Source organism: Palaemon carinicauda, chromosome 4 (genome assembly GCF_036898095.1).
Source record: "Palaemon carinicauda isolate YSFRI2023 chromosome 4, ASM3689809v2, whole genome shotgun sequence".
Lineage (NCBI taxonomy): Eukaryota > Metazoa > Arthropoda > Malacostraca > Decapoda > Palaemonidae > Palaemon > Palaemon carinicauda.
This window is the reverse complement of record NC_090728.1, coordinates 39819386-39845023: the sequence shown is the minus strand read 5'-3', so window position 1 is coordinate 39845023 and position 25638 is coordinate 39819386. Positions and strand designations below refer to the sequence as shown.

At 32.5% G+C, this 25638-nt stretch overlaps 1 protein-coding gene across 1 annotated transcript in view; it reads left to right on the top strand.

Annotated features, from left to right (window-relative positions):
• The window catches only part of LOC137639907 (microtubule-associated protein futsch-like), a 296623-nt gene that overhangs the window by 231278 nt on the left and 39707 nt on the right, over window positions 1-25638 (top strand). Inside the window, 1 exon segment of the mRNA XM_068372185.1 lies at window positions 23917-24015. Coding sequence (XP_068228286.1) covers window positions 23917-24015 — 99 coding nt within the window.

Here is a 25638-nt window from a genome sequence, read left to right as displayed (position 1 = left end):
TCGTCCTTCTCGCGTGACTATGAGAGTGAGGGTATTTCCTTAATGATTATGCAGTAGTTGAAAGAATTGACGTTTTGGTGGCACGTGTCAGCTAGAGTAAAATGATTTCATTATACCTACAGTATATGTAGTTAGTTGAAACATAAAAGATCATCTTCTCATTAACTCTATGAAGTAAATAGCTCCTAGAAATACACAATTTAAGTCTTTTCTATTTGCTTTATTTTTATGATTTCTCTGGATCTTTTTCTGTACGCGTAATATTTAAATCAATCCACTTGTCCATGCTTGTAGAAGCTATGTTGAACCAGAATTCTCTTTACATCCGTATAGTTAAAAACAAGGGATTACTTACCTTTTTTAGTTCATTTTAATACCGTTATTTTTATATTCTGAAATGATAAATCATATTCAATACATTATCTTATTAAGTGTAATTAAAATCAATAATTATAATTGCGATAAAGCCCTTTTTTAAAGTTTTTTCATAATAATTTCTGAATAAAGATGTATGTTTGTTCAAGTATTCGTATAATTCATATATAAACATTAAATTTTTCCTTTAATTACTTCATCTTAATAACTTATAATTATAGGGTTGGTACCATAACGTGAACTGATAATCTATTGAATAATGATAATAATATTAATGATGATAATAATAATAATAATAATAATAATAATAATAATAATAATAATAATAATAATAATGATATATAGATAGTTAAATTAATAAGAAAATAAATCATCAGCATCATCATCATAATAACAATAATAGCTTTTTTTCCTATCAAATCCAATAGTAAAACCTACCAATGAATGGTCTTCACCGAAGACACTAAAGCAAAGGAAACGTTGAACGAAGTAGATTTGCATTGTGACTTGAAAAATCATTGTTATAACTAGGTTAGAAGATTACATTTTAGAATACAGTTTTGTATATTTCATAAACGTAAGTTTTCCACAGAAAAAATAATCAGTATCTAGATATATTAACGACCATAAGATAATGAAAAAAGAACAAAATTATCTTTTACTTCATAAGTGTTGTTTAAAATTGTTAAAGCCCCGTATTACTAGTTTGTGAGCTTTAGATTTCATTCATATCTGTACCAGTTTGGTGTAAAATTTCAAGCGAAGCTTGTGTGATAGGAAAGCTTTAAACTTATTAAATGCAGTTTTACAATTATTGTTTGTTGTCCACAGTAAAGGGCATATTTACAACAACAGGCTTTCAGAGATATTTTCCAGCCGAGTTCAAATGTCAAAACACGCGGAATCGTATTATTGTTGTTTTTTACAAAAATTAATTAATGAGAAAAATACTTTAGCTTTATTCCATAGAACTTAATGTCTCCTATAGCAAATTAACTATATACGAATTCCCTAAAAATAATTTTATTTCTTCTAAGCAACTTTCTCTCCTCATTCATCTCCCTTTCCTTTCTCCTCCTCAATACAATAGTTTCAAAAATATTTTAAAGTTTAGAATAATCAAATATAAATTTTCTTTGTACATGGCTTAAATGCATATTTATTCGAATTTACATACTCACTACGCCCACCAGTGGTTGTGTTATTTTACTGCATAAATTCTCAATTAAAATCTAATTGTTATTAACTTGAGCATTCACTTAGGAAATATCAGTATGAAAAATATGAAATATTTCAGCATATTTTGTTACTTTTTCCTATTTTGTTACTTGTATGTGTAAATTAAACTATTTTGAACCCTTCTAGCTGAAATTTTTTTTTTATTTTTTTTCTGGATCCAATATTAGGAAACTGAAAGATAACAAACTTATATTTCTAAATGTGTTACCTTGCTTCCTTGCAACAAGGCGGTGCAAGAAAATTCACTGAATATTTCATGCAAATATACATTATGTGATGCTCAAGTTTTAGACTGATATTTGTGTGGGTAGGGATTATTTAAAATTCTTTTGGAAACGAGGATTAAAACCAGAATATCATGTTAAAGTTGTTTTAAAAATATCAAAGTAGGTTTTTATGGAGTTGAAATATATATAATAATTATGGTAATGACAGGGAGAAAACTAATTGATAAGGATGAGGATTGTAAAGAGATGTGAGGTGAATAACCCTTTGGAATTAGGACCTCCATTCAAAATAATGCTGGAAAACTGAGAGCACACTCAATACTAATATGTAATCTAGGAAATGGAAAATATATCAGGAATAGGAATGATTAAATAGGGAATGTATTCCATTCGATAGTTCTGAGCTCCATGAATGTCAGTGCTGCAGTAGTATTTTAAAAGGGCAAAATCTAAAACATTTTGCGATAAACCATCACCGAGTATTGAATGGGGTTGGTTTTCCAGCGTTTTTTTCTTTTCATTTGATTTAATTTTCTTATTCAAAATTTCTTTAGTAAGCATTTCCTTCCCGTATTACTCTGTTCACTGTATATCTTGAGGGTACCCCGGTTACACTATTCTATCTTATTTCTCTTCCTCTTGTTTTGTTAAAATTCTTATAGCTTATATGGAAAATATTTATTTTAATGTTGCTGTTCTTAAAATATTTTATTTTCCCGTGTTTCCTTTCCTCACTGGGCTATTTTCCCTGTTGGAGCCCTTGGGCTTATAGCATCCTGCTTTTCCAACTTGGGTTGTAGCTTAGCAAGTAATAATAATACTAATATCTGCTGTAAATTATTTATTTTCTAAAGGATGATTTGAAGTACTGTCTTAATGAATCTGCGTTTTTTTTTCCAAAATAAGGTCATGTACATAAATGTATAGGTATATGTTCAATGTGGAGTGTTCTAGACGATCAGGGATTTTTTTTTTTCCTTTTAGATAAGGCCATGTACATAAATGTATAGGTATGTTTTCAAGGTGATGCTTAGATATAATTAAATTATGTTGAACGGAATGCAAGAGATTTAAATGTAACTAAACAAAATACAGATTAACCTAGTAATAAACTTTAAGTTTCACAAATTATTAGATCGATATAACCTGAAAACATGAATGGAAGCAAATATTTAGGTAAGAATTTACACAGAGAATTTTGGAAAAGACTTAGACAATTCAAAATTAAGTATGAAGGCTAATCAGTTAATGAGATGTAGTAACAATTACACTCAAATATCGATGGTAAGCCTCGGGTAATTGGAAGCGCCATTAAATTAAACGTATGGAATGTCCGTTGGTACACAATGAAAGAGCAGATGATCATTATTATTATATCGCTGGAAACATACATTCGACATGATTAGGAGGCGATTCCTGTTAGGAATAGTGTGGGAAAGGAGGCCGCTCTGGGATAATATTGACACTGGCCGTCTGTTTTGACAGTCTCCTTTTGGGGATATTGTTGAAGGGAGCTTCTTGTGCAACGCAGAAAGTAGGGTAAGAGGGTATTTCCTACGCTGCAGGAAAGCGTCGGTCGTTGCACATATTTTATGTCAGTTTTGCAGTCATTTTCTCCTACTTCTTTTTATCTGTCTGTTGTACTTTGTGTTTGCTAAGATTTTTCATAGCTGGTATCTAAAGATATCAAAACAATAGTATATTTCAGAATGTTCTTTACTCGCCCACACTCATATGAGTTTTTTTTATTTACATGGTTACAGAAGAAAAGTGCAATAGAAATAAACTGGACTAAATGGTGGTCGAAAAATCGACAGATTCACAAACAGAAAAATAGTGAAATAGCAACAATAAAAGAACACATTGAAAAGAAATATCCCAAATAACCGAAAGGTAAATGGAAAGTATTAACGAGCGTAAATGTACAGGAAGGGGAACAGAGAACTCTGATAAAACAAAATTGAAATGAAAGGTCAAAAAGGTTCTCAGTGAAAAATGAAAAAATCTGTATTCCGCTGAAAGATTGGAAGGGTACAGGAATGTGTAAAAAGTCATTCCGAAAATTAATTTCTCTCTCTCTCTCTCTCTCTCTCTCTCTCTCTCTCTCTCTCTCTCTCTCTCTCTCTCTCTCTCTCTCTCTCAAAAATGTAATATGAACAAATTTTTGCATGTAGTGTTTTTCCTATATATCCATGTTTTTACGAAATATGTAGATGAATGGTCATTTCAAGTGAACGATCATGGAGGCTTACATTTTAATCATATGGTTGAAAAATATCTAAGAAAATAACTAATTTTGTGTGTGCTAATGAAAGAATCATTCGTAATTGATAGCAATAAGACAATTTCACGACATGAAATTAATAGAAGTTACAACGCTGATATTGAAGAATATTCTCATCAATTCATTTTTCTTTTCACAGGTATGTCGTGACGTGCTGACTCTCAGGGGGTAAAACATTTAGAGTACGTAATACGGAAAATGAGGTAAGAGGAGTATTGACTGTTTTGAATTAGCCAGTGTTCGGTAAGATCAAGCATCCCTACAGGTAGGATGTCAACAGAGCGAAAAATGCATCCTTAAATGTTAGGTAGTAGGTTGGCTAAGGCCCTAGCCACCCGTTGAAATACTACCGCTAGAGTTATTGGGTGCTTTGACTGGCCAGAAAGTACTATATTGGATCCCTCTAGTTACGGCTCATTTTTCCTTTACACATTCTCCTCTTTCTTCATGTACCTGACAACACTAAGGTAACCAAACAATTCATCACTCAAGGGGTTAAATACTGCACTGTAATTGGTTAGTCGCTACTTTCCTCTTGGTAAGGATAGAAGAGGCTCTTTAGCTATAGTAAGCGGTTCTTCTAGGAGGTCACTCCAAAATCAAACCATTGTTCCCATCCTTGGGTAGTGCCATAGTCTCCGTACCATGGCGTTCCACTGCCTTGGGTTAGAGTTCTCTTGTTTGAGGGTACACTCAGGCACACTATTCTATCTGCTTCCTTATTTCCTTTCCTGACTGGGATATTTTCCCTGATGGAGCCCTTGGGCTTATAGCATCCTGATTTTCCTACTAAGGTTGTAGCTTAGTAAGTAATAATGATAATAATAGTAATACATGAGGCCATTGATATCCTGATTGTCCTTTCCTTCGCCGTTCTATTTTTTCACGTCATTTACCGATACCATATTCTTTAATAAATAAGAGAATTTTGCGTATGGCTTCGAAAACTCAGAATGATGTAATTATTTGAACTGGGTTATTGTAGCTCTTGATAATAATCATGTTTTTGCACTATTGTGCAAGTATATTTATCACTTGTGGTTTATCTCTCTCTCTCTCTCTCTCTCTCTCTCTCTCTCTCTCTCTCTCTCTCTCTCTCTCTCTCTCTCTCTCTCCCTCTCCCCTAAGTTTCTTTATATAAAAAGGACTGTGCAATCTATTTCTTGAATAAAGTCATTTATTTAGATAAAGGAGATGAAAAATTACCATCAAAATGAGGGCGGGTATTAAATGAGAACAGCTGCCACCCAACCCCGCGATTCCTGTTTCTCCTTCTCTCTTTCACTCTCCTCGTCTGGACGGCTATCGATTAGTGCCTTGTATGGTGGCCACGTGACCCTTATGTCTCGTTATGCCAATCCGTTTGTTTACCTTCAATTTTCTCGATACATATTTTTTTTTCTTTTTAAATATATTACCAATTCACAAACTCCTGGTTGTGATTATCTTGATTGCGAAGATTTGACTGAAATGTTTAAAAATGATTGTTGTCCGGATGGTAAGTGATTTGCGAAATCACAGACGATTGTTAGATCTGATTTAATTCAACTTCTCAAAGTAACCTTTAAGGACGTCTATTTTAGTTGTATGGTGTTTGACTGCTCTACTTTCTTTGTAAGTTATAGATATGATTTTTATTCCTAAAATAACTTTATTATACTCAATGAAGTATGCAGACGACTTTGAAATTTCATCCAATTTAATATATTGAAAAATCTATTATAGACGCATAGTGTTTTGGCTGCTTTCTTTATTGATTAATCACTTATTAATTTAATTTTCATCTCCGCAAAACCCTAATTTTTAAGCACGAAGTAATAGTTGGGTTTCTATTTTCATATAATCGAGTTAATAAATATTGTTTTTTATTTTATAATCTACCAGTCCTGTTATGTATTTAATTAAATGAAAATAGCTCCTTCATTTGAAAGCCTAACAGAAACCTTATACCGAGTATGGGGAGATTTACATTCTTATCAAAGGAGAAACCGCCTGGCGGTAACCTTTGCCTGGAATAGAGGCAGGTGGAGCGGAGATGGAAGAGAGATGGGGGAGGAGGAGGTTGGCAGGAGTGGGTGGTCGAGGGTGTTGGGTGTTGAGGGTGGGTCTTTGCGTTTAAAGGCGGATGCTGAAATAAAGGTTGTCTGTGGTAGGGATATCTTCACCGCAAAACGCTTTATTACCCCTTTCCTCTTACTGAGATAACGTACATGTCGTACGCTCATGTATGAAAAATTCACACACATGCATGTAAGGCCAAAATGATAATGTAAATTAGAAATTGTTAATAAAATGTAAATGAGATTCCATCCAAATGGTGCTCATCTCATCTCATTTTTATTAAAGACTAAATAGCGAAAGTTGCCTCAATGAGTTTCTCTTTTCTTCTAAGGAGCAAGGGGCGTTTTTCGGAAATGAGAATTGCTGAGTTGCTCACACTCCATGATTGAGAGAAACCTTTTTTGTTTTTGTTTTGTACGTATATATATCTTAAACACACACATATGAAGTATATATATATGTGTATACACACACACACACACACACACATATATATATATATATATATATATATATATATATATATATATATATACACCCATGTACATATACATATACGTATATATATACACATGTACATATACATATACGTATAATTGTGTCCATGTAATTTTGTCTTGACATGTACATAAATATTTTCGTGTGTCTGTGCGCGTAACCATGTAGTTCTAAATTTGAGTTTCTGAGAGAGAGAGAGAGAGAGAGAGAGAGAGAGAGAGAGAGAGAGAGAGAGAGAGAGAGAGAGAGAGAGAGATAGAGAGAGAAGGGGTAGGGGGCGCTTCATATATCAAACGGGGCCAGGCCATGGATTAAAAAATGTATTCACCTTACATTTTAGAAATCATATTGGGATCAAATATGAAGTATTAATTGCTCTTTTTCGTATTGGGAGATTAGTAATTTTCTATATTATCTCTTTTCTCCATGGTATAAAAGATATAGATATTTGAATTTTACGAGTTATATAAATTTAGGTTATTTATGCAACTCCCATTGTTAAAAATGCGAAAAATATTATTGCGCAGCATACTTACACAATTTAAAGACGTGATTTGTAAGTTGATGAATACTAAGATTGAAAAAATGGATTAAAACGTGCTCGGTATCTTAACGTCGTGAGCATATGAGAAAATATTTCCAGGAATTCTATATTAATCTTATTTATGTCATTGATCGACTATTTGATCAGTTGCCAGTTATAATTTTTATGAAAAGAGATATAATCAATTTTTCTTTATCCGTCGCAGATAGCGAGTGATCTAAACGAGATCCCTGAAGGGATTGAGCAGATCCCAGACCACTTTATGCCATGGGGCATAGGATTTGCAAGGATCGACGTTAGGTTTATATCCTGAAATCAGGACTGATCCTCATCGAGGCGAAAGAGATTTCTCCTGTGATGTTTGCAATTGACAAAATGATTACCTCTCGTAGCATCACATGAGGCTGGCCTCCAGTTACGTCTGTTTGGCTAATATGACGTAAAAATATCCGTGTGTCCGTGTATGGCAGTCCAAAATTATTTGAGTGTGTGTGTTTGTGCGTGTGTATTTCCCGATCCGATGAAATATAGTCAACGTGTAATGCACATTCTCATCGGGTATTTAATTCCATATGATAGTGTAAAAGCAGTTATCCATTTGCAATTGCAATAAGGTTAGTGCAACGTCTATAGATTTACATCTGTAATACCCAGGAATCATTAATTCTTTGAAAGCCTAAGAACGTAGTTAAACATTTTGAAGAAATATGTTTCATGCTATTGAACCCCCCCCCCCCTTTTTTTTTAAGAAAATGGTATCCCTTTGGAATCGTACATATAATTTTTATCTAGTATGTCGAATAGTCTTCCGTATTCGCTGAGTCATGAAATATACTGAGAATTGAAGATTAACTTCATAACAAGAATTATCTTTTTTCACACACACACACACACACACATATATACTGTATATATATATATATATATATATATATATATATATATATATATATATATATATATATATATATATATATATATATATATATATATATATATACAGTATATATATATATATATATATATATATTCGTGTGTGAGTAATTGTTTATATATATATATATATATATATATATATATATATGTGTGTGTATATATATATATATATATATATATTATATATATATATATATATAAAGTGTGTGTGTGTGAGGAGAAGACTATTGAAGTTATCTGCAAGAGATAATGACATGTTTCACTAGTGTTGTCTTGATTGTTGTCTTGTTTTCCTGAGAATCTCCCCTATATGTGTGCGGGTGTGTGGTTTTTTCTTTGTATATACGTGTATTTGAGTCCAAAATATTTTTAAGAACTTATTGTTGATAAAACGGCGGGATGTTGATTTGGAATATTTCACTAAAAGACTTGACTTTCGGAATTCTTTGCGAATGGAAAAATAAGGATCCTCAGTATAAAAGGCTTGCGGGTTTTTTCGGTAAGTTTCCACGATTTTTTTTTATGAAACTTCGGCGAAAAATACTGAATGTTTTTTTTAAGAGTTTGATATCCTTTATTTGAATATCTATTATTTGATTCTATGAGATTTTAGAAAAGAGAAGAGGTCTCTTCGAAAGTTGTAAGGAACAAAGAAATGTAAATTAGGGAGCATTTTGGATTTGCATAGGCTTACTTCTATCAATCCAGAGACGACGATGAAAGAAAAAAAAAGAACAAGAGAGAAGTTCTGGAAAACATTGAGAGGAAAATGAATAATGAATAAGGAAATTTTCTTGCAATAACATTAGGGATGAAAGTTATAATAAAGAAAGCTATGCCGACTATAAGTTCTATTTGTTATTTTGTTTGTCTTGAAATTATTTTTCGTGCTAAATTTCTTCTAGCTGGTAAAGTTTACACTATTGGTGTTCGCAATATTTTTATAGAAAATAAGTAATTAAAGGAGTCATCTAAGTTATATGGTTCTTCTTATTCGTTATATGAAAATCTTATGTTGCCAATTCCAGAAATGTTCTTAGGTCGGTGTACATGTAATCTCAGTTTTAAGATTTTTATTTTTGTATTATTAAACATTTTCTGAAATCAGATGATGTAATTGAATCACTGATTTAAAAATTCTATGATTCCATTAAGGCGAATCCGAGTTGTGCCATTAAATAGTTTTATGTTTTACATTAGACATTTTGATCCAATGCAAGTACGAGGATAATTCACATTTGGACACATTTCAAACTAATCCTAAAGCGATGAATACTTGTGATTGACCTTTGAACGTCTGCTCTCAAATTCACTTTATCTCGATCCTAAGCACAAGATTAAGACTTAAAATTTAAAGGTAAAGGATACTGCTTGAATTGCTTCAGTCATTAGTGGGAGTTAGAGATTATGTTTGCCGGTGAACTTTTGACCTTTACGTCAGCAAGTTTACCTTCCATTCAATGGCAATTCAGGGCTTTTGTACACCTGCTTTCAGCCATATACGCTTTCATTCAGGTGGCCCCGTAACTTGCCTCTGCATTTCTTATCTTTCCGGCATGGAATTCTGAATGGTCTCTATATACGTTCGTTTCCTTGCTATACATAGTGATTTATTATAAATTTATCGTAGGGAAACATTGTTGTAACGTCTCATTGGTCTTATTTGATATGAATATTAGATACAAGTGTAGGGAAATTATGAATAAAATAAGTTTCTGAGATTTGAGTAAAAGCAAAGTTAATTAACCCGTCAGACTACCTTATCGATGGCCCTAAGGGACCACCCAGAACCCACTGAGAGACACCAGTCCCCCGATAGAAGGAGCCTATTATCATGATCATCCTTTGGGGAGTAAGGAAAGCTGGATAAAGTATAGATCGCGTACATGTGGCCACTTCTTTTGGCCTATTCAAGTAAATGACTTCCGAGAGAGAGAGAGAGAGAGAGAGAGAGAGAGAGAGAGAGAAGAATGACGTTGCTATTACATCCCTATTGTGTGATTGTTGGTGCTGTTTTGTAAATCGTTTTACGAGCTCCTATTGAAAGAGGAAAACTGAATAAGACGGTCCCACAAGCCTGAAACGGAAAAGCAACGCACAAAAAAGGTTTTCTCGAGCTTTTGAAAATAGAAATAATCCCTAAATCTAGATCCTTATATTTAGAATGAAAATGAAAGTGATGGGAATTAGTTTCGATGTATATTTTGAAAATAATTCTAGATACTACCAACGGTAACCAAGCGATGATCATGGCATGTTGGGTATTTGAATAAAAATAGAATTTTGAATAAAGCACTGAATCAGGCACTGAACGTAGTGAAAAAAAAAAAAACGAATTCGAGGATCAAGAGCTTCTTCTGAGTTAATAGAAAAGGAAAACGAGTAATGGGTTTCGCTGATTAAAGGCTTTGCGATGCAAGCTTTGAAAGGTTGTTAGCTAAGAGCTTTGAAACTCGAAATTGAGCATTAACAAAGGTTCGTTGAGAGATTAGGAAGGGAAAGGGTGCAATTAAAGCAGAATTATCAATGGTTTTAATAAAAAGCTAAGCAAGTACTAGTAAGGTCTGATTACCTTTACTCTGGCGAAACTAAGCATGTCTCGATGAGGTTGTATTCTAATAGGCGTTGAGTGGTAATGATTAAGTGTTTCTAAAGTGGTAAAGTGAGCTATTAAGAAGTTGATTACGTACTTTTAGAAGGAAAATTAAGTATATAATGAAGCTAATTTATTACGTAAATGAAAAAAAAAATTGCTATTAAATATTCAGTGATGATTAGTGGCTGAGTAGTGAGAAATAATGTCCAAATCCTTTTTGAAAGGATGGCTAACACAGAAAGATTAGCTGCGGTCTTTAAGAGTAGAAATTTATATGACAATATAGAGTAGAACAAAGTCAGCAAATATAACAAAAATAAAGGATGTGGTGATTAACCATGAAGGGAAAATAGATTAACGAATAGGTATAACATTTAAGGATGAATCCTTTAGATGTGAAAGAACCAAAATTAGAATAAAAAAGGAAATTCTTCTGGAAAATTGTAACATATGGCGAATAAAGTGATTAAAAAGTAATGCAGAAACATTTACCTATTTGAGTAAATATCCGTCATCGATAATTATTGGATGTACAAAGAGAGAGAGAGAGAGAGAGAGAGAGAGAGAGAGAGAGAGAGAGAGAGAGAGAGAGAGAGAGAGAGAGAGAGAATAAATGTATTAAATAGTATAAATGTGAAGGTGATTAAAATGCACAAAAAAAGAGCGTAAATAGGAAAAACAGAAGAAAACATATAATACAGAAAAGGACACACTTATCCAAAAGGAGGTCAATAAGTTGAGAGATGAGGAGAGAGAAAGAGAAGTGGGTTTCCAATGGAAGTGGGCGGTGAAATATCAGTAAGTGTCGTCTCTCTTTCGTATCCACAATGTCCCGGATGTATGAGATGGCAGGAAGGCTCTTAGGAAATCATGCGAAGGACAAATGACTCCATCGAGTGTTCCAGAAAAGTATTTTAAAACTGGCCTCCTTCACTCTAGCCTGACCTCTCTCTCTCTCTCTCTCTCTCGCTCTCTCTCTCTCTCTCTCTCTCTCTCTCTCTCTCTCTCTCTCTCTCTCTCTCTCTCTGGTACTGACATGAATGGCCTAGATTAATTTGAACAGTTCATCTCATGTGAGTAACGCCAAATAACTTGAAAAGCGAATCATCAGTCTTCATAAGTGAAATGACTGACCTAGCATTACTTCATGCTACTATATTTTTTACCATATATTGTGCATCAGTATTCATAAAAAGATTTTTTTTCATAACTTCCCCTCATTATAAGGATAATTATCTTTTAACTTTAAGTTATTATTCGATTTCAGTTATGATCTATTCATAGATTTCCTCTTCTTGCCATTTAAGTAACTATTTTTTACCCAGTGTATATCAGGGAAACTCACTGCTCGAAAATTTCAGTGACCTTTCCTGACCTCCGTTGACCTTCTTTCTTGCTGTAAACATGGCTTGCGACCCAGACTTCATCTCTTTTTTATATTGTAGCGCGAGTGCTGCTAGTTGTTATTTCTGTACGTCAAAACCTAAAGTGGAAAAGATAAATGTGGATAAATGTTCTAGAAAAAAGCAGTGATAAAGAGTTTAATCGATAATGTAATTGAGAATGAAATTTAGATATGGTTTTGTTAATTATATTTAAGTTTATTTTATTGTAAGAAATTGCTCCTTATTAGTTTATTGCCACATTTTATCACCCCTAATGTCAGAGTGAATGTTTGAAAGGGCATATTTTTATTAATATTAATTCGACAGTTTTGGCGTGACTGTTCAGACGCGTTCAGATTGAGATTTACTCTTTTCAGTATCGGTCATTTAATTCTAATGCTATAGATAAGGATTCATGGAAACTAACTGGCCTTTTCAACATTAGAATTCGTTAGGATTACCGTCTTAGAGCTTATTTGGTAATCAAGTAACATCCCTGCCTTCTGATATCAGTCCATCACGAGTAACATTTCCCAATTCGACAATTTCTAGACTTTTCATGAAATGTGAATAACTTGACATTAAAAAAGTATCATAAGAAAAATAGAAGAATAAATAAAGTAGTAGATATATAAGGTAAGCAAATGGTTAAATAAATATAATGACAAAATATCTTTTACATTGAAATATTCTGTAATCCGAGTGTCCCAAAACAAATAACTACTCCTCAGTATATCTTTAGCAATTTGTAACAATTGAGTAACTCGTAAAAGCAATTCTGTTCCATTGGAAACTGGAGCACTCACTATCTAGGGAGGAACGCGTAATCCAGTTGCTGTTAAAGAAAATAATCACAAACTATACGGGAAGTTTTGTACTAAGTTCCCCTTAGTGTTTGATGGACTTTTCCTGAACTAATTGCTTCTGGGTAGTAATTATTTTGAATATGAAACCGTAATTAGGGCATGATTAAGCCTCTCTTTCTCTCTCTCTCTCTCTCTCTCTCTCTCTCTCTCTCTCTCTCTCTCTCTCTCTCTCTCGACATAATTAATGTACAATTGTCAATGATGATCAATCCTGCGTAATAATAATACAGCCTCTATGTTCTTGATTATCAAAGGTAGTGGAGACTACTATGCAGTATTATCTTATACGGCTTCCATCGTACCACCCCACCCGACGTAGCCGGGCTGGCACAGTCGTATTTCAGAGGATTCTATCAACCCTGTGTAGGAATAGAACTCAAAACCACATAATGGAATTTTGTAAGGTATTCGACTGCGTATTTATGAAATCAGAGAAAAGGCAAACACGGCTTCAATGCTCCCATTTTTACCTTCTAAGAAATATTTGGTAACATAACTTCAATTCTTTATTCAACAGCATCATCTTACTTTTTCCGTACAAACATGATAGATATTAGAATTCCAACAAGCAAGAAATGAACAGGCGTTTTTATTCTGAGTTAATCTATTTTGTTGTAGTTTGTCTGAATATAGATTCATAACATTTTCATTTTTATAAATGTCATATACGTTTGTTAGATAACACGGTATGAATATATACATATAATATGTGACTATCTTATACAGACGACCTATACATTGTGCACCAATCAGTGAATGAATTTATGCACGCATGCATGTGAAGATGCTCTCAAAGCAATGCTGGTAAGGTCATGTCTCTCCTCGTCCGCTTTCCTTTAGTTCTTTTCGCATGAACGGAGAGAAAGAGAAGGTAAAAGAAGATCAATGTGATTTTTTCATTTGTGGCTGATTGCTTCTCGAAATCTAGGAGTAAAAGGGGGTTGCAGTGAATAGACAGGTAACGAATTTGAGACTAAAGTAAAAGGGACTGAGACGGGGCAAAATATAACTGAAACGGAACTGAAGGACACATGTTCGAATCGATGCTCGAAAAGGCTGCAGTAATCACTCTGAAACTTACAAAATACGTGTGCCATAATTACTAATATTCGATCCAACTTTCTCATGTAGCTGAATGTATGAGAAGGAAGCTGAACCCCAAATTTTACATAAACTTATATTCCGTATTTTTCTAAAATTTCTAAGGTTGTTCTTCATGAACATTCTGTGCTGATCAATTGCGTCTTACCAGAATAAGTAACCAAATAGTTCATAACCTTTACATTGGAATTTCTAAATATATTTTTTGTTATGGAATTTGCGAGCAATTTAAAACATTTTTCATTTCCTTATTTTAATTTTAATAGAGTTGCTCTGTTATCTATACATATTTATGCATGCATAAATGTGTGTGTGCGCGTGTTTGTGTGTATATATATGTATATATTTAAATATATCACTTATAGATAGTCTACTGAAATTTTCCGTAGGACTAGTTTTTAGATATAAGGAAAAATGAATTGAGAAGTTACCTATCTATCTAATCTATCTTTCCATATACCATGGCACTTTCCTAGCCGACAGAAAAAAAGAACAAAAGTGGATTTTTCTTCTCTTCGTTCCTCCCAGCCTGACGAGGGATTGAGTCGAGTTTGGTTGTACTGTATCATGTAGGAATTGCTGAAAATCATCCCCATGAACAAGAGAATTGAGAATATGCATTGGGATATTTATAGCTGAATCAATTTAGGTTTTTCATTTGAAATCCTTCATTGCTGTTGCTAAAGCGAACAGAAAGGATTTTGTCATATCTAATTTTAGAGTAGTGTATTTTAAGGGATATATGAAAATAGATATTGAACTTAAAGGAAAAAGTAGAAAGGAAATTTATTTTATTATCAGCAACAGATTTTTTTTGTTCGTTGTTAACAATTCCCCTTTACCAAGCGAAATAGCCACCCTTCTCATCCATTGCCACCATTCCTACTTCTTCACGTACGAAAACATATAAGAAAAACTTACATTTGAGACTTTACCGCACAGTTCTGTGTAGCACTTGTGGCTGGAAGAGAATGTGAAACACCACTTGTTTATATATATATTTTTTTTGGATTACATCTGGGGAAAACAAAGCATTCTTTCCCAAAGTTATCGAAAAAGATGTCGTTTGTCCAAATTGAAACCGCTAGTGTCATTTAATGTTACTTAACTTTCAATTTCGTCCCGAAGTTACAGAGAAGTTTGTCTCAAAAGAGAACTTGGACTTTGGCAACTTATAGCCAAAGAGAATTGGAAAAAGATGAGTTTTTTGGTTGATGATGTCGATCCAAGTTTTTTCTTAGTTTTTGGAGGAGTCGTTATCATTTTTACAAATTTCGTGTTGTCTTGAATTTTTTTGTATGTTACTGCTGTGTTTGTATATTGGTATTATTATTATTACGGTTACTTTTCCATGGTCAATTCTTTTTTTTTTTTCTTTTTTTTTTACTATTTTATCACAAGAAAGAAATAGTGACTAGATAGAAAACAGTAACCGAATTTCGTCAACTATGAAGATTCGAGAATCATATACGTCCAGTAATTTAACAGTATTAATTGTCTCCCCAATCAGATCTCGAAGGTTAATCCCCTTTTCCGGGAAATTGCTTTCCCTTAATGGCAGAGATGCTGGTACGTGCTTCGAACTGGAGACCGAAGATTCTCCAACGTCGATTTTAAGATTCGCGTATTGATCCTTGTTGTCAACAAGTTTGCTTCTGCCGCGATGCTTGTTTGACAGTTCGCATGACTGCATGCTGGCATCTTGTCGGAATGGCTCTGTGCTTGAAAGATCGTCTTTTTTTCTCTCTCTCTCTCTAACTCGTGCTTTTGAATTCTTCTCTTTGCAGTCCTCGCTTCCTGCTTTACTTCGTGATGGGCTGTCAATTCACTTTTATCGCGAAACTTTCAGATGATTTTCGTATTCGTTTTTCCCTTTAATTTGATTTTATACCTTTCCGTTGTATTGTAGTGTCAAAATTGCACTTCTCTCTCTCTCTCTCTCTCTCTCTCTCTCTCTCTCTCTCTCTCTCTCTCTCTCTCTCTCTCTCTCTCTCTCTCTGCTTCAACGCATTTACAATTTCAGTTTTGTAAATGATATAATGAATGGCATGTTTAGTGAATGTAATTTCAGTGTGTCCATAGTTTCCGGCCATTGGTGTACTCAACCACATGATTATATAAATACACAGATAAACAAATAAAACATTTCAGCAATAAAACGAATCCTTACATCGTTATCATATGAAAATGATTTCACTGACTGCCCTTTGGTGGTGGAATAACAGAAAATAAGTACATTTTTCTCCTTATTTATAAGGTAAAAATACGAAGCTATTTTACAATCAGATGAATTCTAAGTATGTTTTGGGAAGTTCCCTCTTTCAACACGAAAGTTATTTAACGGTGAGTTGCTACATATTGAAATATACCTTTTTTTTTCCACCAATCTGAAGCCACAATTTCGTTCGTGGATGGAGTCACGATATGAAACGAGGGAAATAAACTGATGCAGCCGAAAGTTCAGTTTCAATTTCAGTAGTAATTTGCATTTGACTTTAGGGAAGTAGATTGAATTGTCTAATCGCTACAGTTGTTTATGTTAACTATTCTGTTGAAGAACGGAGGCATTTGTATTTACTGAAATGATATTACAATTTGTGATTGCTCTTGTTTGGCCTCTCTCTTAATGCTCTGTATATTACGCTTCTATGTTTCTCTGGCCACATATCTTCCTCCAAGGTTTGGAGAGTAAAGAAGATTACTTCAATTAAGGTTGGCCTGAAACCTCCTCATATTGGTATTTTTATGCATATTTCTATTTCCTTTTTTTTCTCATGCTCCATCTGATGTCGATCGTCTGGTATTATTTTTATTAAGCTTTCTGATACCATTTTTTTTTAATCATGTAGCCCTAAGTGCGGGAAGTTCACCAATATACATACAAAGACGCAAATATATATGCACAATATATATATATATATATATATATATATATATATATATATATATATATATATATATATACTGTATATATATACATACATACATACACACACACACACACACACACACACATATATATATATATATATATATATATATATATATATATATATATATATATATATATGTAAACATACATACTTATGTATCATATCTCACAATTAGCATAATTCCAAATTATTTTGTACCATATGTGCTATCTTACACAAAATATTGTGAATATTACGTTGTTGTTTTTCCATATACATTAGCGGCATTGAAAAAAAGCCATTGCTATCCTCCTAAAGTGAATTATTAAGTTTCATCAAAGTCCATTAATTCGTTCTCCATATTCCTTCTAACACAAACGCAATAAAAACTGTTCGAAGCATAGCCTTGTTTAGATCATATGCTTTAGTATTCTTTGCTAAAATACATATACCGTTAAAATGACAGTAATATAAGAAAAATTTGGACCAATTTACTGTCATTCTATTGAAAGATGCTGGTCTCTGGTTGGACGACAATAAGCCCAAACGTGAAGGACATTCCCCGTAGACCTTTGTTAATATGCCGATCAAATTAAATATCGCATAGCTATGCACAATTACTGTATGTTTCGATGAACAGTTTCAGTTTGGATCAATACATGAATGTTTGGATAAGATGAAATTAGACTTGCAACTTTAAGGTGAGAATTCCCAATAATTTTCTTGCGCTATCAAACTTTTAAACAAGGAGTTATGAGTATCATTACGCTGTTTTTAATGATCCTTCTAATGTTGCCAAGCTCGAACAATGCCTCTTTATGTTAGCGCTCTCGGGCGTTAATAAACAATGGGCTCATGAAAGATATATTCAGTAACATTGTTCTTGTTAGTAACAAAGAAAAACTTGAATTTAACTCCTGCAACTCTAACTTACAAGATTACTTTGATGCTGGTTACCTTGAGTAGTGTGTTTTTATGGGTTTATATATATATATATATATATATATATATATATATATATATATATGTGTGTGTGTGTGTGTGTATATATACATATATATATATATATATATATATATATATATATGTATATGTATGTATGTATGTATGTATGTATGTATGTATGTATTTATATATTTGCGCGTTTGATTATGCAGATAAATGAATATTCTGGATAAATATGTAAACAGGTAAACTACTAACTAGACTATTCATCATAATATTTATTTACCTACCTATCTATCTATTTATCTATCTATCTATTTATCTATCTAATTATACATGTGCGTGTATTGTTTATATCTATAGATAGATAGATGTGATATATAAGTTATATTTTACATATTTAATTCATGCTGCCGCGATAGTTTTATAGAAAATCATTTGTATTTTGAAGTTTTATGGAATTTTTATATATTGGGATTACTTGTGTTTCATTCGTTATATTTATTATTCAAATTAATTCTCTTAGTATTATCGAATGGAAAAATTAGAGCTTGTCAACTTTTATTATATTTCCTTAATTCACAAGAATATTTGTGACCCATTGTTGCTTTGACCAGACCCTTCCAATTCGCTCTAGTCTTGGCCATCTCAGACTAATTATCACATAGATCTTCAATATTGATTATATGTAGACTCTCCAGGAAATTGCTTTTTCAGCATCCACAGGGTCTTCCCACTACTCCTCTCATCTCCCTTAGTAGAATTGAAACGTCTGTAATTTAGGCTTTACAGATTTCTTAAAAAATAATTTGTTTTTCACCCTCAAAATGTTATTTTATTTCTAAGATATGGCTATGAATTGAAAAAGGATAATTTTAAAAAATTATCTTCTTTTAAAGTATCTCAAATTCAATCTTGTCCTCGGCATGAATATGATTGCATAATGTTTTGTGTGCTGAGGGTGTTGTCACAGAATAAAGATCATTTTGATTAAATTATATCGACTAAGTATACATACAGTATAAGGAATATTGAATTAAATATATATATATATATATATATATATATATATATATATATATATATGTATATATGTATATGGTGTGTGTATGTGTGTGCCTGTATGTGAGTATTTGTGTGCATGTGTTTGGTAATGAAAAATATCTTTATTTATTCCGGGACATCACCTTCAACACACAAAAATATACATTATGGCTTCAATTATCTTGTGACAACGTCTTTCTAGGTCATTCCCTTTCCTTATCTTTACAACTATGGCCAAACGTTTATATACATACACACACAGACACACACACACACACACATATATATATATATATATATATATATATATATAATATGTGTGTGTCTGTATGTCTGTTTTGTATGTGCGTTAATATCATTTATTCATTTTCATTTTTCAATGTAAAGTTTGGAATATATTATTGTGTAATATTTTTTGTCTTGTTCGACCTCAATGAGTTATATTCTGGTCTGCTTTTGCTTAAGATCCTTTCATTTCAGTATTTAATGGAAATTTCGATGCTTGTGCGAGCCTTTTATTACTATTTTTACATCGTGTAACTTAAATGTCTAGTGTAATTTAAACTTATTTAATCTTAGATATGAATATAATTTTTTTTCTTGATATAAAAACAAATATATTGCGTCATTTATATTTACTTCAACCTTTGTTTCCATTATTTGTGACCCTTTTGGAAAATTACGGTTTGGGTTTTCATTCTACCACTTGCCAGTGATACATTCCACTTGTTGGAGTATGCTGTAGCTGTCCTTTTATGTTAATGACTTCTGTTCAGATGAGATTTTAGTGTGCTTCATGTGCCAACTTATTCGCTGTTTTGTTTTACTGGATAGATTGAAATTCGTTCAATGTTAATCTTATCAGTGACTTGGAATGTCTAGGTTTTTTTTATTTATATTTCTTTTGAATTCCTTGATAAGCCGGAGTATCGTGTCTCCCTTCTCAATTCCGTCTAACCTTTCAATTACGACGGATCTTGTCCGTCCTCCTGCCTGGCACGTCCTTTAATGCGAGGGATATGCTAATCTACTCACTTTTCGCCTTCCCCACTGCTTAATGAAATTTCTCTTCAGTGATACGTAGCTTTTTTCCAGAACTTTCTTCACTTGTCTATGTATACGTAAAGGAAATTTCTTTTAAGAAATATTCATTTTAAAGATATGTTATATGGAATAATCAGTTAAGATTTAGTTCTCCACTGTTTAAATGTGAATTTATTTGAAAAACTAAAATCTTCGTTTTCATTCAAATATTTTGATGAGGAAATCCTATTGAATTAGTTGTGGAAAGACATTTAGTTCATTTTGACAAATTTGTTGCCAGGATCATAAATATACACTTTGGGTCTTGAGATAAAATTCTACTGTCAATACGTTGTTCTAGCTCGTTATTTGGGTTTAAAAATTGTCTTAAATTTCATAATTCTGTATTCAAACTCGCAAAGAATCAAGAACTTTATTTTGAAATCTAGTATCAAGCTTCTATTTTTTATTATTTTGAGGTTATATTCGAATATTCCTTTATTAATTATGGTCCAATGTTGGGCAATCTATTCACAGAACTCAAATCTGCATGTAAATATCTTAAATTGATTGAAATACATCTGGTTTCAGTTTTTCAAATAATCTTGAAGCAGAAGTATATGAGTAACCTTTTTGTACACTTATATTCCACTCAACGGGTTTTTTCAACCTGTATTATTCTTTGCAAAATAAGGGCAACAGTACGTAATTTAGGCATAGTCTTCCAACCAACGTGAATTTGAATCACACCTGTTCTTTTAAAATTCTCTGATGGGAAAAACTATAATTAATCATATCGTTTTAAGTACATAATGAGTAAAGAGATTCATGTAATTCCAATGTTTTAATTTTTTGATAATCCTCGAATATTTTTCCATGAATTATATTTATGCACTTTCCATACTGTTAATTTATCCAATATCTCCTCTTCTATCAATTCATACAAGTCTCTATTAAAACCTACTTACCTTCCATAGCTAAAATTCAGATGGGGTTTAGCATCCAAATTCATATCATCGTTATTTGTCTTTGAATACACTTAATTTTATAGATAACTGTCCTAATGATAGTGTTGATGATAATCAAACAACCGCTTTCATTAATTGTGTTTTATCTCACCGAACATCCCAGCAGCGCCTGTAATTCATTAATTTCATTGATGACCACCTTTAAATCGACTCTTTACTTTTTCCTCTTCTTTTTCTCACCCTACATCACTCCCAATCTGGCCATCAGCCGTTCTCACACTTTCTGGCTTCATTCCATTAAAAATCGAAGACACCACAGAAAGTGAATGAATATCTCTGGCTATAGGTTCTCTCTCTCTCTCTCTCTGTCTGTCTGTCTCTCTCTCTCTCTCTCTCTCTCTCTCTCTCTCTCTCTCTCTCTCTCTCTCTCTCTCTCTCTCTCTCTCTCTCTCTCTCCTTAAGATTCTCCTTCAAATAACAGCCATTTTCTTGCGTTTCTCCTGGAGTGTCTTGAGACGGTGTCTTGGGAGACAGGAGAGGATTACTCCCTTAGGAAGAACCTCTCTCTCAGTCACGACCGACCCAGATAAGGAGCTCACCAAGAAGTTTTCTCAGACGCCTCACCTTCTCTTCTTCAGCTTTTCTTCATTCTTCGACTTCTACGTCTTCGACAACACTTCCTCCCTCTATTCACAATATATATGAGCTATTGCTGTCGGCCACGATTAACTCTCTTCGGTCATACACCATAGTATTAGTAGCAGTAAAATTAGAAATATTAACTTATAATTGTAAAGATTATGTTTTCCCATTCATATTTTTTTCTTAACTTTTAAGTGCATCATGAATGAACTCACGCCCAACCATCCACACACACAGACACTCACTCACACTCACACCCAGGCACATTCGTACACACACATATATATATATATATATATATATATATATATATATATACATACATATATATATATATGTATATATATATATATATATATATATATATATATATATATATATATATACTGTATATATGTATATATATATGTATATAAATATATGCATGTGTGTACCCATCAAATTATTCGCAACCACTTGTTTACAAAGTTTTAACAAAGCTTGTCTTTGTATGTTTAAGCGGTACCCTTTCCTCACATCTTGAATTGGCTGTTGTTTCTTATCATGATAATTTCACCCAAATCACACATAAGAATTTGAAATTCTGAACTAAACATTGATTCGCGTCTTTAAGAAAGCAATTGCTTTTGATATAATTATTTAATTTGAAGTGATCGGATGTATCCTTAATCTTAATACTAATATTGAGAATTTCAGTTATAATATAGATTGCTATTTTTTTATATGTTCTGAATTTCAAGTGGCGAAAGCTTTTAACATCTTGTGAATTTTTAACTTAATAATTAAAACTTATTACAACTATGTAAGTGACTGATTTTTCAATGATTAATTACACTTGTTTTGCTTTTATGGTTAAAGTTATGTTCCTCTCCTGCTTGTCCCTTTGAGGGTTTCTTTCTTTCTTTTCCCATGTAGAACTTAGAATTTAGGATAGTTATGATAATGATAATTCAATTATAGAATAAACTACCTCATCTAGGACTCACTAAAATGCTTTGAACACAGATCCAGTTACTTTCGGTAACCTTACTTTCTTCTAGCTATCCAATTTCCCAAATGAATAGGCAGAGATCCTAGTTTTCAAAGGGAATGTTGATTATATTCGAAATGTTCAGTTAGCGATCAAAGTTTGATTAGAAGTCTCGGGGTCTTCAAAGCGGACCAGAACGAGAGCTGAAGGGCCTTTTGGCCCTTTCTGATACTTTTTAAAAGTATAGAATTAATTGGGTGAGCGGCATCCTATTATTCTCTTTGGTGGTGGTGCTTTGTCTCTTCTCATCTCATGTATATTTTTTTTTATTATTGCTTCTATCACTTTTCTTCTTTCGAGTATGCTTCACCTCTTCTTTATCGTTTTAGTCTTCTACATTTCTTTTCATTCCTATTGTCCTCCAAACTTCCCTCTAGACACAGTTCTTCTCATTCCCTTATTTATTTTTCCTATCGATTTTTTTTCCTCGTCATTTTATGTATATTGCATCGGTTAGGTTTTTTACAGTGCAATGTGCAGTACAAATACTTACACCCAAGAGTAAGAACAATTGTCTTCAATCCTTGCTATAAGATTGCCAGTTGCCGACCTCGGCATTAACACAAGTGGTATTATTTAGAAAAGGTTGCTCCTCTGATTGGCCATTAGTGTTTGCTCTCATCAAAGAATGCCCAAGTCTTAGACTATTTTGGTAACTGTCTTCATTTCTACTAGAGTTCTTATTTTCTGGGGTCACACTGCAGAGTTTTGATCTTTTATATAGTTTTATGGGACCTACAGTAGGAATTACCTGGCAAACAATTTGCAGTCATCCTTAGAGCTTTTTTCGGTCTCTTATTAAAATAAGAGAATCTCAGAGAGAGAGAGAGAGAGAGAGGGAGAGAGAGAGAGAGAGAGAGAGAATTATCTTTTTCACATCATTTGCACATGATCCTTTCTATATATATAAAAAAATATTGTTGTATGTAAAACTCTCTCTCTCTCTCTCTCTCTCTCTCTCTCTCTCTCTCTCTCTCTCTCTCTCTCTCTCTCTCTCTCTCTCTCTCTATAGATGTTTATCAAAGTTTTCCGTACTACTGTACAATTCACGAATGAACAATTAGTGAGATAGCAAAAGTTTTCCGAAAGGAAGTAATATTATTGCAAGAAGTAATTATCCAGTGTTTTATTGTTAAGCCGCCACGAAAAACATGCGATCATTATTTTCGTATGACAAAGTGTTTTAAAATAAACATCCATTCTTTACTCCGATATGCTGAAATGTCTTTTGTTTCCGCAGGTTTCCTATCATGGGACGAAGAAAAGGCGCACGTGGATATCCACAAAGAACTTTCAACGATTGCAGAACTTAATTTGGAAGGAGAAGAACAGAAGGGAGGTGAGTTACAAAGATATGATCATCCATTAAACAAATGGAAATATGGAAATTAATTCATAAACTTCTAACGATGATATTTTTCCTTAAAAGTAAAGTCAGAACTCTGAAGAACAGAGGGCTCTTCATTGCTGATTGATAAATTATGTTATTTAGTTAAAAGATTAGTAGTTCTATAAAGATAATTGTTACCAAAACACGGGAAAATAGGGAAAAAAAGAACGTAAAACAATTTAGGAGAAATGAAGTTTATTAAACAAATACTCCAGTTCTAGATAGTTAGGTAATATTTTTCTGTATGTTACTTTAATATCAACTTTAATTCGGATAGAAGATTGTTGTTTTTTGTCTCAACCGGTAGGTATTGTGAATATCTTAGCTGATATTGAATTTTTTTTTTTTATAAAGTTATTGCGATTATGAAACACTGCACCAGACATGAAATTATATTCTTATTTATCGTTTAAATATTTTTGAAATGCGATAAATTATTCCCTTGTACCCTACTCGAGAACTTTAAAACGAGTATTTAAGCAATGGAACAAATTATTAAAATTAATATCCGAAAGAATTTATTTCTAAACTCGGTTCAATTCCCGAAATCACTCCGTGGTATTTTGAATGTTACTTGAAATAAATTTAAGATCTCACTTAGGCGATGAAAAATATGGCAAAATTCTAACGATTCAAAACTTTAATAAATATAAACGTCTTTTATCCAATTTCCTTCTGGTATATTTACCCTGCGTTGTTTATGCAACCTATAGACTAAATTTTAACATGGCAATAGTAATGGAAGCTTGTGTTATTTGCTTTGACTTTTTCTTATATTGGTATTCAATTATATGTTGGGTCAGTGTACCGTAAATGTTAAACCAAGTAAAATTTGAAGCAAAGTGAAGCTTTGTGGCAATGTAATATTAGTTTGCTTAGTAGTTTAACTTAAAACTAATTATTTTCATGAATTAAAAAAAAAAAAAAATTCATGCTCAGTGAAAATATCCGTCAACTGAACTTTTTTTACATTTGGACTAAATAAAGACACACTTATATCGTTTGTTTACTTAAAATTCGGTTTTTTATATGAATCTTTTTATCTTTGAAAGAATGTGATAGTTAAAGTTTTAAGCGCAATATAATTATTGGGTAATATTTTATACTTGATAAAAATCGGAACGAAATATTTTTAGTTAAACCATAAAAGCTATTGAAGAACATGACGGTTTTACTTATTTGATATATATTTGTTACGTTCTTTTTACTGAATATTAGCTTTCAATGGGGTTTTTATGTCAATTTTCTTAATGCTCTCTTCAGCTTCATTGTACTTGAAATGTTTTATTAATCAATGTTCTTTTTTAACATTAACTTAAATTAATATCTCTTTTATGGAGTGCATCGTGGGTTTTAAGCCAATGTCTAGACTCGGGGATCTCTTTTACTTATAGCTTAATTGATTATAGGTAATTGTTAATTTGAAGATAAACTATTTTTTTTTTCGTTTTAATTCCACATTTCTTTCTTGACCATATCTCACCTTTTTCATGCCAATTTACATGTTGACTACAAGATTTTCAATATACAAAATCAGTCAAATTTTACATTTGATATTACTGTTGTGAAGAA